Source organism: Carassius auratus, chromosome 32 (assembly GCF_003368295.1).
Source record: "Carassius auratus strain Wakin chromosome 32, ASM336829v1, whole genome shotgun sequence".
NCBI classification, from domain to species: domain Eukaryota; kingdom Metazoa; phylum Chordata; class Actinopteri; order Cypriniformes; family Cyprinidae; genus Carassius; species Carassius auratus.
This window is the reverse complement of record NC_039274.1, coordinates 17,356,815-17,374,642: the sequence shown is the minus strand read 5'-3', so window position 1 is coordinate 17,374,642 and position 17,828 is coordinate 17,356,815. Positions and strand designations below refer to the sequence as shown.

General features: G+C 35.2%; 3 protein-coding genes across 4 annotated transcripts in view; all 3 read right to left on the bottom strand.

Annotated features, from left to right (window-relative positions):
* Positions 1 to 739: 739 nt before the first annotated feature.
* LOC113051719 (myosin regulatory light chain 2, smooth muscle minor isoform-like) lies at positions 740 to 4,086 on the bottom strand. The gene is made up of 4 exons (XM_026215696.1): positions 3,936 to 4,086; positions 2,448 to 2,662; positions 1,777 to 1,938; positions 740 to 1,585 (listed from the first exon to the last, which is right to left on the bottom strand). Exons 2-4 carry the CDS (start codon positions 2,632 to 2,634, stop codon positions 1,413 to 1,415), a joined length of 522 nt encoding a protein of 173 aa, XP_026071481.1. The 5' UTR covers positions 2,635 to 2,662; positions 3,936 to 4,086; the 3' UTR covers positions 740 to 1,412.
* Positions 4,087 to 6,364: 2,278 nt separating this feature from the next.
* Positions 6,365 to 9,717, bottom strand: LOC113051718 (myosin regulatory light chain 2, smooth muscle minor isoform-like). Its single transcript, XM_026215695.1, has 4 exons — positions 9,567 to 9,717; positions 8,078 to 8,292; positions 7,407 to 7,568; positions 6,365 to 7,215 (listed from the first exon to the last, which is right to left on the bottom strand). Exons 2-4 carry the CDS (start codon positions 8,262 to 8,264, stop codon positions 7,043 to 7,045), a joined length of 522 nt encoding a protein of 173 aa, XP_026071480.1. The 5' UTR covers positions 8,265 to 8,292; positions 9,567 to 9,717; the 3' UTR covers positions 6,365 to 7,042.
* Positions 9,718 to 14,354: 4,637 nt separating this feature from the next.
* The window catches only part of LOC113051717 (structural maintenance of chromosomes flexible hinge domain-containing protein 1-like), a 40,884-nt gene continuing 37,410 nt past the window's right edge, over positions 14,355 to 17,828 (bottom strand). The window contains exons 44-49 of one of the 2 annotated variants that reach the window (XM_026215692.1): positions 17,575 to 17,684; positions 16,217 to 16,287; positions 15,953 to 16,127; positions 15,636 to 15,794; positions 15,218 to 15,313; positions 14,355 to 15,125 (exon numbers count right to left, since the gene is read on the bottom strand). In XM_026215692.1, the coding sequence (XP_026071477.1) occupies positions 15,118 to 15,125; positions 15,218 to 15,313; positions 15,636 to 15,794; positions 15,953 to 16,127; positions 16,217 to 16,287; positions 17,575 to 17,684 (619 nt within the window). In that variant the 3' untranslated portion in view covers positions 14,355 to 15,117. The other variant, XM_026215694.1, reaches the window with a different exon arrangement.

Sequence of the window (17,828 nt, the reverse complement as noted above, 5' to 3'; positions counted from 1 at the left end):
TTCTCACATTGGTCTAGTCGCGAAACGTTATGCAGAATAACTTTAATCTGTCTGAATATACATGCTCTCTTTATTTGCCTTTAAGATTTGGACAAAATGAAATAAAGTAATATGCTGCTTCATTTTATTTTTTATTTTTTTTTACCTGTGATACTTTTTTTCAAGATTCTTTGATAATTAAAAAGTACAAAAATAATAGATAAAAAAAGGACAGCATTTATTCAAAATAAAAAATATTTTGTAACAATTTACACTACCATTCAAATGTTTTTGGGTCAGCAGGTTTTTCCCCTTTACATTTTTTAAAGAAATCAATACTCTTATTCAGCAAGGATGTGTACGCTTGATAAAAAGTGATGGTAAAGAAATGTTACAAAACTTTTCTTTTTTGAAAAAAATGCTGTTCTTTTTATTCATCAAATAATCCTGAAAAAAGTTTCACAGGTTACAAAAAGGTTTCCAACATTGATGAAGTGTGACCAACATTTGAACAGCTGTTTGTCTATACTTCACACACACACACACACACACACACACACACACACACACACACACACACACACACACACACACACACACACACACTAGATACTATTAACTACTAGTTTATGCTTAATCTAGTAATAAATAGTTGCTAGCTGAAGTCTTAAGTCTGTTGAAATTGAAATGTTTTCACCGTTTCTTTAGAAAATTAATTGCTCAGTCAAACCAGAGTAATAAAGCATCAGCAGCACTGTAATAAACAAAAAACAACATTTATGACTGTATTCACGATTACATTAAGTCCAAAAACATTGACATAGACATAAAACAAACAAACAAAAAAAAAACATGTAAGTTGCACATAAATGTTTTAATAAGAGACATTTATTCAAAATATTTAATATTATATAATGTAAAATTAGGCAACGAAATCAAATGAGGTCAAATGCATCGAAATAGATCAACACGTTCACATTTTTTACCGTCTAAATCAACAGAGAAATGAGATTCGTCTTCGAGGTCTGAATCAACGTACGACTATCTATGTACTTTAAATATACCATTATATAAACCTCAGACATGCTCCAAATATATGAAGACATGATCCATGAGCCCTGAACATGACAGTGGTGTGATGAAATCAAGAGGAATTTTTTTCCAGTTTGCATAAAATAAAACACTGGCACACAAACCTAAGAGAAGAAGAAGAAAAAAAAAAGGTGCATGGTTCAATCTTGCATTTTAACATGAGTGACTTTGTGATTCTGTATCATAACCCCTTCAAAACATGAAGTCTTATCCCAGTGAAGTTAAACAGAGTGAACATGTCATTTTCATCCGCACATACGGTATATTAAAGCTAAAGATGCGTTCTCAATGGGATCCAGGTGAACGGACAGCACTGATTTCTCTCGCCTAAAGGGTTTTTTCTAATCGTCTTTGTCTTTGGCTCCGTGTTTAAGAATACGGGTGAACTCCACGTAGTTGAAGTTGCTCTTTTTATCGATCGGCGCTTCTCTGAAGAGCTCGTCGACCTCTTCGTCTGTGAATCGATCTCCCATAGTGGTCAGCAGCTCTCTCAGATAGTCCTCCTGAACGAAGCCTGTGAGAAACACAGAAACCACAGCTTCATAAGGAAGTTTTAACCATCTAATAAACCTAATTTGATGCATATTTTTATATTTGTCAGTCGGGTAAGAAACAACTCTTACGATTTCGTTTATGCATGACTGACAAACTGGAAATGTTATATACTCTTCAAACATATAAATCTTGTGTGTGACATCTGTTCACCTGTTCCTTCCTCGTCAAAGCAGGCGAACGCATTACGAATGACTTCCTCGGGGTCTGTGCCGTTCAGCTTCTCTCCGAACATGGTGAGGAACATGGTGAAGTTTATGGGCCCGGGGGCTTCGGTCATCATCGCCTCCAAATAGTCATCTGTTGGGTTCTTCCCTGAAACACGGCAGAAAAACACATCCAATCTATAATGCTGTAACATGACACGGCCCTCATAATCTCATTTACTTCTGTAGTGCGTGTCTGTATTAGTTTAATTCAAGTTTATTTGTATAGCGCTTCATACGATACAAATCATTGCAATGCAACTTTTTAATAGTTATTTAAATATTTAAAATATTTAATAGTCGTTTATCAGCGTTGACTGTCAGTTTATTTTCATACAAGACACAGTCAACCAGACGATGAACACTATTAACAGCAATTATTATATATTTATTAAGTTATTTGTTTATTGTTTTGTAGCCCAATGGTCATGATGGAAGATCATCAAAATAAAATCCTTTGCCAAGTTATTACAAATCAGTTTTTTGCTCTTTTAATATCTTCCAGATGTGACCAGTTCCTCTCCCGTCTGCTTTATGTACTCGGGAGAAAGTATGATTACATCGAAAACAATGAAATGCAAAATTAAAGCAAGAATTTTAATGCCACCAGATCGTTACCGAGAGAAGCGAGCATGTCATGAAGATCCTCCTTATCGATGAAGCCGTCGCGGTTCTGGTCGATCATGTTGAAGGCTTCCTTAAACTCCTGAATCTGCGACTGATCGAACATAGCGAAGACATTGGAGGTGGCCCGCTGAGGACGCTTCTTGGTGATCTTTCCCTTGGTGCGACATTTGCTCGACATTTTGGCTGTTTTTGGTTTTACCTACAAGCTGGGGAAAAAATAAAAAGACATCACAAACGATCCCAAAAATAGTTTAATGTCCAGTTAAAAAACGGATTATAAAAAGATTGCATTGTGCATTAAAAAAAAAATCATGCATCAAGCAAAATGAAAATAAACATCTGATCTCTCTTAGTGTTTCTTCAAAACTAGACATCTGCAGGTTTTACGAAGGAACTATTTTTTTTAAAGAGCATGCTCAGAAACTTTAAGGAATAATTCTCTAAACGTAAAGGTCTAGGGAGCAGAAAATGAGTTGTATTAGCACTTAAAAAATACAACTTACAAAATATCTACTTCTAATTAATAAAAAAAAAAAAAAACTGGAATATGGACAAACCTTTCACTGTACATTCTGATAAAAAAATGCAAAAAAGGGCCTGTTCTTGCTTGTTTTTTTGTCTTATTTTCTTATTTCTAGCCGTTAAAACATCTAAAGATTCTTAAATCAAGACACATTCACGTGAGAAGCAAACTGACTTTTGATAAGAAGTCTTGTTTTCTGTGAAACTGAAAAATGTACTTAATTCAAAGGGAAAACCAGTTCTTACACCCCACTAACAGACATGCGTTCCCGTGTTGTATGTCTTCATTTTGTTCCATAATCTCAAAACAAGACTCCATTCTGCATCTAGTGTAAGGATGTTCACATATTTGTATTGGAAAACATGACAAAAACGCTGATTTTTGTTACATGTCTCATTGAGAATGCAAAATATTTAGGAGTTAAAACAATCAATGACTTTTAATAACAATACAGTAACACAAAGCAGTATGCTAAAACCCTGAAAACAGTGTCCTGCATCACATCAGCCATAAACCTAGTGCAAACAGGTACAAGAGGTGCTTCATTTGATTTTGTAGAGGACAAAGAGAAACGGGTACGTCTCTGTCTGCATGAGTGACTCATTTTAATTATTTATAGCGCATTTCTGTTCACGAGGAAGCTGTGTAACGTACAGTAATGATAGCAAGATTAACGTTAAACAAACCATAAAATGAGACAGGAAGCTAGTACAACGACACTTTTTGGCAAAAGCTTACATATTTACAAAGATACAGATGAATAACACTTGAGTAACGTTATATGCTAACGTTACAAGTCTGGACAATATTTAGAGATTTGTAATCAATATTGTGTCTCGCTAACTCTCCCTGTCCGTATACATTTATTACATATTATTAAAGTAAAATGAATTGCATAACTAAATCTTACAAAAAGTATATAAGGATCAAAGAATTAAAGAAAATAAGCGCCTCACCGAGGAACTGAGATCGCCGCTTTCAACCACCGCCCAAACTTCCGGCTTCCGGAATACCTCGACCAGACGGAAATAATGTCCCGGATGAAAAATAAAGATTCACAAAAAACGTGCCGTGACATACAATAACCGCAAGAAAATTACTTTAAAATGCTCTATACGATACATATACGTTTTAAATATGAGAAAAGATTCGTAAATGAAATATTGTAAAAATGCTACAGACCTTAATCTTCCGCCTTAGTTTCTCCAGACACGCCCCAAAACTTAAACGTGACCATATATGGGCTCAAATCAACCCCCCCCCCCGTTCAGCGTGAGGCGACGTAATATTTATTACGTTGTTACTGTAATTTTTATTTGTTTATACGGTTTACTTTTACAAAGCAAAGGTGACCTGTTACTTTTAATAATTTATTATACTGTTAAAATTTAATTCAAATGAATTAGCCAAAGTGTCTGTCATTATAAAAACGTCTTTATTTATCATAAATGTAACATAACTTGAAAAAATTCTTTCCGATTGTCTACTCGTACGCTTTTATGGGGTTAAAACTTGAATCTCTGAATCACTTCAAATAGATCATTTAAAGTCCAATTAACCTAATAGCCTACTGTGATGTACAAAATTGGGATGCAGGCATTTTTTTAAAGTAGTACATAAAAACAAAAACAAACAAACAAACAAACAAACAAAACATTTTAACTGTAAAACTATAAGCATGCATCATACATGTCCAAAGTATCAGGTGCATGGTGTATGTTTGTATATATGTATTTGATTGTTTGTTTGTTGATTGATTGCAACTATTTTGACCAAACCTTATTTTGATAAAAATCCCTTTATGTCTCCCTTTATAGAGTTTGGAGAAGTATAATATATATGAGTCAATTTAGACCTGCATGTGTGATTTCTACCGCAGTGTTAAAGCCACCAAATCCATGCAACTTCAATGATATAAATATCCTTTTAGGAAGCTGCATCCAATATTCAGTCCCAAAATCTGAGAGGATCTACGTGCTCCCTCAAGGGCCTGACACTTACACATTCATATTCAGGAGTGTATGCATGCTTTATAATGCATGGCCACAATATAGTACGTTTGCTGCGTGTAAAATATTTTCGAGTTTTAAAAGATAGAATTGAAGTCATTATTCGTATTGAGGTCCAAACTGCACACAATTCTATATTACATGTAAGGAGGCATTAAAAAAATAGTAAAAAAAAATAATAACATTTAATTTAAATGGAACCGGAATTAGAACCTGAAAATTTGTATACTGTAATATGTTGAATTTTGACATTGCCAATTAACCTTTAAATTAAGTTGACAATAAGTAATAAACAGTATTGAGAAAATTGGGAAAATTTCTAACGATTCCCAGCCCTAGTTAACATCATAAAAAGAATTTGAAAAGGATAAAAACAAAACATCTATCTGATATTTGGATAGATAAAAAAGAAAGATCCCCATCGTTTGTAATAATTACGTGAAGGCCATGCTCGCTAAAACAAAAAAATATTAAACAGCAAACTTATTATACTTGGCACAGAGAGGACAAAATTGTCAATGTTTACAATATTCATTTTATTAAGACTGATGTAATTCAGTATTATGGGTCGTACTTAACCACAGTCTGAATTATTCCTAACGTCTGAGCTGCAGGCATGTTGTATTGTCTTACACAGGTCTAACAGATATACATAAATGGTGCCAGACTGCCTGCAGAACAAAAAAACCCATAGAAATAACTGGAAAAATTCTAGTTTGGTTGTAAAATATAAATACATACAGTGAACCTTTGGCTGCTGGTCTCTGACACCAAATGAACCCGAACTCAACCTTCTTCTCACATTTCCAGCAAGTGCATGTTGAGCGTCATTTTAACATATTACATGTTATTTATGTGAGCTGATCAACGTTTGTAAAGATTTGGTTCAAAAGTTCAAGAGTCTTTACATAAAATTCAGTGCAATTTTGACTCATTGGTGGCACTAAAAGGTTTGGATGGACCACAAAATTGTTCAGAGTGAAGCTCCAAGCCTCCTCTAACTCTGTGCCATTTTTCAAAACCCGGTTAGGAAGTTATTAGCAAAACATCAGAGCGATTGCGAGTTATAAAGCCAGAACTGTGAGATATAAACTCACAATTTAAAGTCTCTCTCTCTCACAATTCCAAGAGTCAGAATTGCACGTTTATATCCCACAATTCCAAGAAAAAAGTCAGAATTGCGTATTTATATCCTACACACACACACACACACACACACACACACACTAGATACTATTAACTACTAGTTTATGCTTAATCTAGTAATAAATAGTTGCTAGCTGAAGTCTTAAGTCTGTTGAAATTGAAATGTTTTCACCGTTTCTTTAGAAAATTAATTGCTCAGTCAAACCAGAGTAATAAAGCATCAGCAGCACTGTAATAAACAAAAAACAACATTTATGACTGTATTCACGATTACATTAAGTCCAAAAACATTGACATAGACATAAAACAAACAAACAAAAAAAAAACATGTAAGTTGCACATAAATGTTTTAATAAGAGACATTTATTCAAAATATTTAATATTATATAATGTAAAATTAGGCAACGAAATCAAATGAGGTCAAATGCATCGAAATAGATCAACACGTTCACATTTTTTACCGTCTAAATCAACAGAGAAATGAGATTCGTCTTCGAGGTCTGAATCAACGTACGACTATCTATGTACTTTAAATATACCATTATATAAACCTCAGACATGCTCCAAATATATGAAGACATGATCCATGAGCCCTGAACATGACAGTGGTGTGATGAAATCAAGAGGAATTTTTTTCCAGTTTGCATAAAATAAAACACTGGCACACAAACCTAAGAGAAGAAGAAGAAAAAAAAAAGGTGCATGGTTCAATCTTGCATTTTAACATGAGTGACTTTGTGATTCTGTATCATAACCCCTTCAAAACATGAAGTCTTATCCCAGTGAAGTTAAACAGAGTGAACATGTCATTTTCATCCGCACATACGGTATATTAAAGCTAAAGATGCGTTCTCAATGGGATCCAGGTGAACGGACAGCACTGATTTCTCTCGCCTAAAGGGTTTTTTCTAATCGTCTTTGTCTTTGGCTCCGTGTTTAAGAATACGGGTGAACTCCACGTAGTTGAAGTTGCTCTTTTTATCGATCGGCGCTTCTCTGAAGAGCTCGTCGACCTCTTCGTCTGTGAATCGATCTCCCATAGTGGTCAGCAGCTCTCTCAGATAGTCCTCCTGAACGAAGCCTGTGAGAAACACAGAAACCACAGCTTCATAAGGAAGTTTTAACCATCTAATAAACCTAATTTGATGCATATTTTTATATTTGTCAGTCGGGTAAGAAACAACTCTTACGATTTCGTTTATGCATGACTGACAAACTGGAAATGTTATATACTCTTCAAACATATAAATCTTGTGTGTGACATCTGTTCACCTGTTCCTTCCTCGTCAAAGCAGGCGAACGCATTACGAATGACTTCCTCGGGGTCTGTGCCGTTCAGCTTCTCTCCGAACATGGTGAGGAACATGGTGAAGTTTATGGGCCCGGGGGCTTCGGTCATCATCGCCTCCAAATAGTCATCTGTTGGGTTCTTCCCTGAAACACGGCAGAAAAACACATCCAATCTATAATGCTGTAACATGACACGGCCCTCATAATCTCATTTACTTCTGTAGTGCGTGTCTGTATTAGTTTAATTCAAGTTTATTTGTATAGCGCTTCATACGATACAAATCATTGCAATGCAACTTTTTAATAGTTATTTAAATATTTAAAATATTTAATAGTCGTTTATCAGCGTTGACTGTCAGTTTATTTTCATACAAGACACAGTCAACCAGACGATGAACACTATTAACAGCAATTATTATATATTTATTAAGTTATTTGTTTATTGTTTTGTAGCCCAATGGTCATGATGGAAGATCATCAAAATAAAATCCTTTGCCAAGTTATTACAAATCAGTTTTTTGCTCTTTTAATATCTTCCAGATGTGACCAGTTCCTCTCCCGTCTGCTTTATGTACTCGGGAGAAAGTATGATTACATCGAAAACAATGAAATGCAAAATTAAAGCAAGAATTTTAATGCCACCAGATCGTTACCGAGAGAAGCGAGCATGTCATGAAGATCCTCCTTATCGATGAAGCCGTCGCGGTTCTGGTCGATCATGTTGAAGGCTTCCTTAAACTCCTGAATCTGCGACTGATCGAACATAGCGAAGACATTGGAGGTGGCCCGCTGAGGACGCTTCTTGGTGATCTTTCCCTTGGTGCGACATTTGCTCGACATTTTGGCTGTTTTTGGTTTTACCTACAAGCTGGGGAAAAAATAAAAAGACATCACAAACGATCCCAAAAATAGTTTAATGTCCAGTTAAAAAACGGATTATAAAAAGATTGCATTGTGCATTAAAAAAAAAATCATGCATCAAGCAAAATGAAAATAAACATCTGATCTCTCTTAGTGTTTCTTCAAAACTAGACATCTGCAGGTTTTACGAAGGAACTATTTTTTTTAAAGAGCATGCTCAGAAACTTTAAGGAATAATTCTCTAAACGTAAAGGTCTAGGGAGCAGAAAATGAGTTGTATTAGCACTTAAAAAATACAACTTACAAAATATCTACTTCTAATTAATAAAAAAAAAAAAAAAACTGGAATATGGACAAACCTTTCACTGTACATTCTGATAAAAAAATGCAAAAAAGGGCCTGTTCTTGCTTGTTTTTTTGTCTTATTTTCTTATTTCTAGCCGTTAAAACATCTAAAGATTCTTAAATCAAGACACATTCACGTGAGAAGCAAACTGACTTTTGATAAGAAGTCTTGTTTTCTGTGAAACTGAAAAATGTACTTAATTCAAAGGGAAAACCAGTTCTTACACCCCACTAACAGACATGCGTTCCCGTGTTGTATGTCTTCATTTTGTTCCATAATCTCAAAACAAGACTCCATTCTGCATCTAGTGTAAGGATGTTCACATATTTGTATTGGAAAACATGACAAAAACGCTGATTTTTGTTACATGTCTCATTGAGAATGCAAAATATTTAGGAGTTAAAACAATCAATGACTTTTAATAACAATACAGTAACACAAAGCAGTATGCTAAAACCCTGAAAACAGTGTCCTGCATCACATCAGCCATAAACCTAGTGCAAACAGGTACAAGAGGTGCTTCATTTGATTTTGTAGAGGACAAAGAGAAACGGGTACGTCTCTGTCTGCATGAGTGACTCATTTTAATTATTTATAGCGCATTTCTGTTCACGAGGAAGCTGTGTAACGTACAGTAATGATAGCAAGATTAACGTTAAACAAACCATAAAATGAGACAGGAAGCTAGTACAACGACACTTTTTGGCAAAAGCTTACATATTTACAAAGATACAGATGAATAACACTTGAGTAACGTTATATGCTAACGTTACAAGTCTGGACAATATTTAGAGATTTGTAATCAATATTGTGTCTCGCTAACTCTCCCTGTCCGTATACATTTATTACATATTATTAAAGTAAAATGAATTGCATAACTAAATCTTACAAAAAGTATATAAGGATCAAAGAATTAAAGAAAATAAGCGCCTCACCGAGGAACTGAGATCGCCGCTTTCAACCACCGCCCAAACTTCCGGCTTCCGGAATACCTCGACCAGACGGAAATAATGTCCCGGATGAAAAATAAAGATTCACAAAAAACGTGCCGTGACATACAATAACCGCAAGAAAATTACTTTAAAATGCTCTATACGATACATATACGTTTTAAATATGAGAAAAGATTCGTAAATGAAATATTGTAAAAATGCTACAGACCTTAATCTTCCGCCTTAGTTTCTCCAGACACGCCCCAAAACTTAAACGTGACCATATATGGGCTCAAATCAACCCCCCCCCCGTTCAGCGTGAGGCGACGTAATATTTATTACGTTGTTACTGTAATTTTTATTTGTTTATACGGTTTACTTTTACAAAGCAAAGGTGACCTGTTACTTTTAATAATTTATTATACTGTTAAAATTTAATTCAAATGAATTAGCCAAAGTGTCTGTCATTATAAAAACGTCTTTATTTATCATAAATGTAACATAACTTGAAAAAATTCTTTCCGATTGTCTACTCGTACGCTTTTATGGGGTTAAAACTTGAATCTCTGAATCACTTCAAATAGATCATTTAAAGTCCAATTAACCTAATAGCCTACTGTGATGTACAAAATTGGGATGCAGGCATTTTTTTAAAGTAGTACATAAAAACAAAAACAAACAAACAAACAAACAAACAAAACATTTTAACTGTAAAACTATAAGCATGCATCATACATGTCCAAAGTATCAGGTGCATGGTGTATGTTTGTATATATGTATTTGATTGTTTGTTTGTTGATTGATTGCAACTATTTTGACCAAACCTTATTTTGATAAAAATCCCTTTATGTCTCCCTTTATAGAGTTTGGAGAAGTATAATATATATGAGTCAATTTAGACCTGCATGTGTGATTTCTACCGCAGTGTTAAAGCCACCAAATCCATGCAACTTCAATGATATAAATATCCTTTTAGGAAGCTGCATCCAATATTCAGTCCCAAAATCTGAGAGGATCTACGTGCTCCCTCAAGGGCCTGACACTTACACATTCATATTCAGGAGTGTATGCATGCTTTATAATGCATGGCCACAATATAGTACGTTTGCTGCGTGTAAAATATTTTCGAGTTTTAAAAGATAGAATTGAAGTCATTATTCGTATTGAGGTCCAAACTGCACACAATTCTATATTACATGTAAGGAGGCATTAAAAAAATAGTAAAAAAAAATAATAACATTTAATTTAAATGGAACCGGAATTAGAACCTGAAAATTTGTATACTGTAATATGTTGAATTTTGACATTGCCAATTAACCTTTAAATTAAGTTGACAATAAGTAATAAACAGTATTGAGAAAATTGGGAAAATTTCTAACGATTCCCAGCCCTAGTTAACATCATAAAAAGAATTTGAAAAGGATAAAAACAAAACATCTATCTGATATTTGGATAGATAAAAAAGAAAGATCCCCATCGTTTGTAATAATTACGTGAAGGCCATGCTCGCTAAAACAAAAAAATATTAAACAGCAAACTTATTATACTTGGCACAGAGAGGACAAAATTGTCAATGTTTACAATATTCATTTTATTAAGACTGATGTAATTCAGTATTATGGGTCGTACTTAACCACAGTCTGAATTATTCCTAACGTCTGAGCTGCAGGCATGTTGTATTGTCTTACACAGGTCTAACAGATATACATAAATGGTGCCAGACTGCCTGCAGAACAAAAAAACCCATAGAAATAACTGGAAAAATTCTAGTTTGGTTGTAAAATATAAATACATACAGTGAACCTTTGGCTGCTGGTCTCTGACACCAAATGAACCCGAACTCAACCTTCTTCTCACATTTCCAGCAAGTGCATGTTGAGCGTCATTTTAACATATTACATGTTATTTATGTGAGCTGATCAACGTTTGTAAAGATTTGGTTCAAAAGTTCAAGAGTCTTTACATAAAATTCAGTGCAATTTTGACTCATTGGTGGCACTAAAAGGTTTGGATGGACCACAAAATTGTTCAGAGTGAAGCTCCAAGCCTCCTCTAACTCTGTGCCATTTTTCAAAACCCGGTTAGGAAGTTATTAGCAAAACATCAGAGCAAATTCCACCCATTGGTGGTGATAGAGAGTAGAGAGAAACTGAAGTTCTGTCCCAATTTTCACAACTTTTTACCAAACGGTATTAGCATCAGCGCAAATCTGCCCCATTGTTGGCGCTAGAAGGTTTGAAAGAAACCCACCAAAATTGGTCAGATTGAAGCTCCAAACCTCATTTATCCCTGTGCCAGTTTTCACAACTACTGAACAGTACAAAAGTTATAGCATAAAAATCAGTGACACTTTGACCCACTGGTGGAGGACCAACCTCAAAAATGGTCAGATTGAAGCTCCAACCCTCTTTTTTATTTCTGTGGCAATTTGCACAGCTTTTTACCAAGCAGTTCTAAAATAATAGCATAAACATATTTGACGCATTGGTGGCGCTAGAGACTTTATTGACATTTATATAAGGTTTGGCATTTATTATTAAGTTAACAATCCAGTAATTGTTTGACAAGGCATTTTAGGGATACATATTGGGGTGTATACTAACTTTTTCCACACAAGGTGAGGAGATTTCTGTTTAAGCTGTAGAAAACTTTACTGGACACGTTGTTTATCACTATAACCCTGAATACGAATATTTTCCACCAACATGTGTGACAACATTTTGTCTTCATTTTTAACAGTGTACGCTTTAGATGCAAATGTGTTTTTTTTTTTTTTTTTTCTATTATTATTATTTTTTAAAAGGTGTTGTATTTAGTATGTCATTGATTAAATAAACGCCACTTGGTTGGCCTATTTGTTATGTAATAATAACCAAAAACGTAATACTTCATACTACTGTAAATGACAGCCATAACTCGTTAAAAGGTAATGGACGTGCAGTGTTAATGCCTCTATGGTTAATGCGCCGATGCTCCTGTGCACTTCGGCTGTATTTAACGGCTCCTGTCGCCATAAAAGGTCAGCTTCGCACGTGCTATGACAGTCATGCCATGCGTTTTTTTTTTTTTTTTTTTTTAAGAATTCCTGGTCAGAAAAACCAAAGGATATTAAAATGTCTATGATATCAAATTAAAGAACCAATCCTGGTAACACTTTAGTTTAGGGACCAATTCTCACCAACTACTCAGTTCTCACTACTGAACTTGTTGCTTATTAGCATGCATATAATTATTAGCATACTGGCTGTTTATAAAGCTTATTAGCATGCATATTATTACCATAGACAGTAAAAGAAAGACTTCCTTCCCGCCTGATTATTACTAGCATACTGGCTGTTTATAAAGCTTATTAGCATGCATATTATTACCATATAGACAGTAAAAGAAAGACTTCCTTCCCGCTTGATTATTACTAGTATACAAGCATACTGGCTGTTTATAAAGCTTATTAGCATGCATATTATTACTAGCATACTGGCTGTTTATAAAGCTTATTAGCATGCATATTATTACCATAGACAGTAAAAGAAAGACTTCCTTCCCGCCTGATTATTACTAGCATACTGGCTGTTTATAAAGCTTATTAGCATGCATATTATTACCATATAGACAGTAAAAGAAAGACTTCCTTCCCGCTTGATTATTACTAGTATACAAGCATACTGGCTGTTTATAAAGCTTATTAGCATGCATATTATTACCATAGACAGTAAAAGAAAGACTTCCTTCCCGCCTGATTATTACTAGCATACTAGCATACTGGCTGCTTATAAAGCTTATTAGCATGCATATTATTGCTAGCATACTGGCTGTTTATAAAGCACACGCAATACCTTAATAATCTACATGATCATATTTTAGATCACCCATACATACCCAAGCTTAACAACTACATAATTAACTATTAATAAGCAGTTTATTGAGGCAGAAGTAAGAGTTAGTTAATTAGTTTCCCCAAACTAAAGTGCGACCCCAATCCTAAATGGTCCAAATGGAGATTTTCTTGAAGCATTTCAATTACAAAACAAAAACGTTGCACTATTACAATAGAAACAGATTTACTGATGAAACCGCACAAATATAATTTAGTTTATTGAGTGCATGTTATATGATTCATAATGTTACTTAGAATATAATTCATTCAAATAATGACCGATTCGATCTTAAAATATCATCCGATACAACACAGACCATTTAAATCATAAAGTAATAGAAAACTATGCATAAATATATAGGCTAACTTTTCATTTTACGTATTAGTAATGCATATCATACAGTATACTGTAACACCCTTAAAAGGTATAAATACATGTAGGAAACTACTATAACTATAATATAAGTACAAAAATATGCTAAAATTGAGATTTCCTGTGACTTCAGTGTACCAAAAAATAAATACATTTTACAATTTTTCACTATGGCACTTTGTATGCCAAAACTGTGTGAATATTTACTTTTTTAACTACAGGGAAAAACTGCAGGGACGAACATAACGTCATGCTGAAAAAAATAAGTTGGATACCATCATACATTATTTCCCACTAAAACAGTCAAAGATGAGTGATTCGGACACTGAGTGTTTAAGAGCGCACTAAGTGATGTCCACTGTGGTGTTGGTATCCCCAAATAATGCACTGCATTCAGTTACAGAGGACGATTTCAGACAAAACAATGGGATGATGTATTCCTGCAGGCCCTACGCCAGAACGAGTGACAGCATCTCAACACATCTGGCTCCATCGTCCTTTAATCAGGGTTTTGGTTAAAAGCCTGAAATAAGATCTAGAAACGCACAATATTTTCATGTTTTATTCTACAACAAAATACATTAGTAAAACCACCTTGTGATTTTATTACAGCATTTACTGTATGTAAAAAGGCATAACAAGTGTCTAAAAGGGGACATTAAACACAAATCACACCGAACACGTAAACTCATCTTCTCATTGGTCACACTCACAGCTTCATTGTGTTCACGATCACGCTCTCGCCAACTATTCTAACTTAAACGTTCAAGGTAAAAGCTTTTAAATAAAGACTGGAAATGTGTAGCTTTGGGGTATTGCATTTAAGCTTAAAAATTTATGAAAATTTGTAAAGATAATTGTTTTTTTTATTGCTGTCAAGGATAAATCATATTGATTTATTGTGGAGGGAACCTTGGTGATGAGAACGTACTAAAATCCATCATTACATGTGTTGAAATGCTGGTTTAAGCTGTATGCATCTGCTACGTATACACTGGACTTAAACACGTGGCAGGAAAACAAACCCATCTGAATAGGATTTCGCTGAGAGTGTGATTGCTTTAGGTTTAGTATAAAAAAGACCAGACTTGATGTAAGTTTAAAAACTTTTTTTTTCTTAAAAAGATACAAAATATATTATGGACACAGTCCAATTATAAAACTTTGTTGCATTCTGCTTAAAGTCTGTAAAGAGTGAAAAGTAAAACAAAAAGATTTGCAAAGAACATAAAATATGTGAGAATCTTAAGACACTCTGGATAAACTCATTAAAAAAAACATTGCATCAGCCGTCAGCTCGCGTTAGTTCATGAATCTGCAGAAACAAAACAACATGCTATTAATGTCAGTGAAAAGACACCAGACGAGGAAGAAAATAAAGACTTCAGAGGACTGCTGTTAATGTACCTAGTTTGCGGCGGGCTCTTTTAGGAGGGACCGAGGGAGATCCTGGCTCAAGTCCTCGCTTCACTCTCGCAGCGTACATTTGCTCAGGAGTTCTGGCTGCAAACACACACACACACACACACACACACACACACACACACACACTACAGCATTCGAATAGACGTCTTAAGAATATGCATATTTGTTTCATATTTAGAAATCCAGACATCAAAAGCATAAAAGGCAGCAAACTTGCAAGAAATGCAAAGTTTTAATGCTGCAGCCTTACGCTAAAATGCTTTTTCACACTTAAACCCATGCATACTCCTCACACTTTTAATCTACTGTATACCCCATAAGGACTAAGAAAACAGGATCTGTCAAAAGTCCGGTTTTGCATTCAGAAAGTAACCAGACCTAGACTGAGGAAAGCACTTACCGAGGGTTTCCTCAAGATCTCGTAACTCTTGCTCCTGCTGCTGGAGCTCTTGCTGTTTCTGTTTCATCTGAGGACTCTGCAGGTGCTCCACATGACTGTTATACTCAGACCGGACCTTAGACGCCTTCTGCATTGCAACACGACACTGCTGCAGTAACTCTGTACACACACAACACAGATGATCTTTTTTATCATCATGTAAGCTTTCTGAAAAGTGTGATGCATTATGGAATGAAACGTGTTGCATTATTTTCCAAAACAACTCGATAAAGCCAGGTTTTGCAGGTATTTAGTTTGAGATGCAGTGTGTATGTTACCTATCTGATGGCGTATGAGGTTGTGCTCTTTGGGTAACGGCGCTCCAAACACTTGTCCTCGAAGTTTCTCAATGGGCGGAGCCTTGTTCTGCAGTCCTCCGAACTTCCCGTTGCTGCGTATCCGCTCGCCCTGACGCGTTAGGAGCGTGGGGCACTGCATCTTATTCTGAACCACCTACCAAACATTCAGCACACGGTTATATGCACGCTTGCTGTAAGTGCTTGACATTTTTTCATCACGAACACACACAATCAGTGTCTTACCCCCCGTCGATAATCATTAGCAGAATCCAAGTCATCGATTAGTATGGTTTCTCCAAGAAGACTTGCAAAAACTGAAAGAGTCAGAGCACGTCAGTCGCCTTGTAGTTATTATATACTCATAAAATAAGGCTGCCAAATGCTTCATGCAGGTTTCATGCAAGATGACTGTTCAATTCAAAACACACACACACACACACATATACACAAACACACACAAGCACGCACGGTTTGGCAGGAATACCTTACTCACAACACCAGCATTACTGAAAATGCACATTAATTCTCTGCCAGCAGGGGGCGCTTTCGAACTTAATACAAGGAAATTAAAAGCATTTTAAGACTTTTTAAGGACCGCAGGAACCCTGGTTACTACAGTAAATCCGTGGTAAATGATGCCGATGTCTAGATTGGAAAGACTATCATTGCGCACCGTATTTCATCTGTTTGTGATCTGGCTTAAACCAAGCCATTTGTGTCCTTGGCTGAACTTGAGCACTTCTCACAGCGCTGTTTAGTGTCATGTGATCGAGACTCATCAGAGAGTTGTGCATCTACTCTGGTTATCGTTTTATCGAGGAAAATTAACATTGTGATAATTATGGTTGCTGCTTTGTCGCCCAGCCCTAATTTTGGATTATTGTGATGTTTTTATCAGCTGTTTGGACTCTCATTCCGACGGCACCCATTCACTGCAGAGCAGCCATTTGTGAACAAATGATGCAATGCTACATTTTTCCAAATCTGATGAAGAAACAACCTCATCTACATCTTGAATGGCCTGAGGATGATACATTTTTGGGTGAAATATTTAAGCTGGCAGTTTTCTGAAAAGATTAAAATTTTAAAGTGCAATGCCCAATGCATACACAATTATATACAACATATAGTTTATATATGTTTACATAGTGCTATATAAATAGAGATGACAGCATGCAACAGTTTATTTCACAATGCATGTGAAGCTACGCAGTAAGTGTTGCTCTCAAACTATAAAAACCCATTCAGAAAGGTCATTCATGCTCTGAATAGTTTCCATCAAAAGAGCACAGTAAATGGTTGATAAGTAAAATGCATAAACTTGTTTTGGAGGTGCAGCCGGGGCATCAGTGACGTATGGTGGGATATGACCGCTGTAAACGCCAAATAATTTATTATAAATAACAGAACTGAGTTTTAAATTGTTACATAAGTTAGTAAATCAAATCATTTTCATTATTAAAAAGAAAAGAATAACATATAGAGTTAAACAGGCTATAACAACTTATAATAACTTGTGAACGAGAAATCTTTTTGGGAAGCACCACAGAGATATTAAAATACACAAATAGTTTCTGGAAGATTTTGTGCTTTTGGCTTACCTTTATTGCAGCTTTCTATGTGCTCGGGAAAAATGAGAATATCTTTGACAAACACAGGATTACCAACGGGTTGGAAGAGAAGCGTGTCATTCTTGATGTGAGGCAGAGGCCTAAAGACACATGAAAAAATGTGGCGGCTGAGATAAAATAAACATACTTATGATGTGATAAACTTCACGATACAGATTACAGCATACAATTTTCTTACAAATTATTTATTTTTTACACAATGAATCTTTTTGTTCTCAAACAAA

Bases quoted from the DNA above. Each gene is read 5' to 3' on its own strand.
- LOC113051719 (XM_026215696.1), bottom strand. From the start codon at position 2,634: ATGTCGAGCAAATGTCGCACCAAGGGAAAGATCACCAAGAAGCGTCCT. The intron at 1,939-2,447 runs GTAACGATCTGG...GCCGTGTTTCAG, and splicing joins TGACATGCTCGCTTCTCTCG to GGAAGAACCCAACAGATGAC. The intron at 1,586-1,776 runs GTGAACAGATGT...TGTTTCTCACAG, and splicing joins CTTTGACGAGGAAGGAACAG to GCTTCGTTCAGGAGGACTAT.
- LOC113051718 (XM_026215695.1), bottom strand. From the start codon at position 8,264: ATGTCGAGCAAATGTCGCACCAAGGGAAAGATCACCAAGAAGCGTCCT. The intron at 7,569-8,077 runs GTAACGATCTGG...GCCGTGTTTCAG, and splicing joins TGACATGCTCGCTTCTCTCG to GGAAGAACCCAACAGATGAC. The intron at 7,216-7,406 runs GTGAACAGATGT...TGTTTCTCACAG, and splicing joins CTTTGACGAGGAAGGAACAG to GCTTCGTTCAGGAGGACTAT.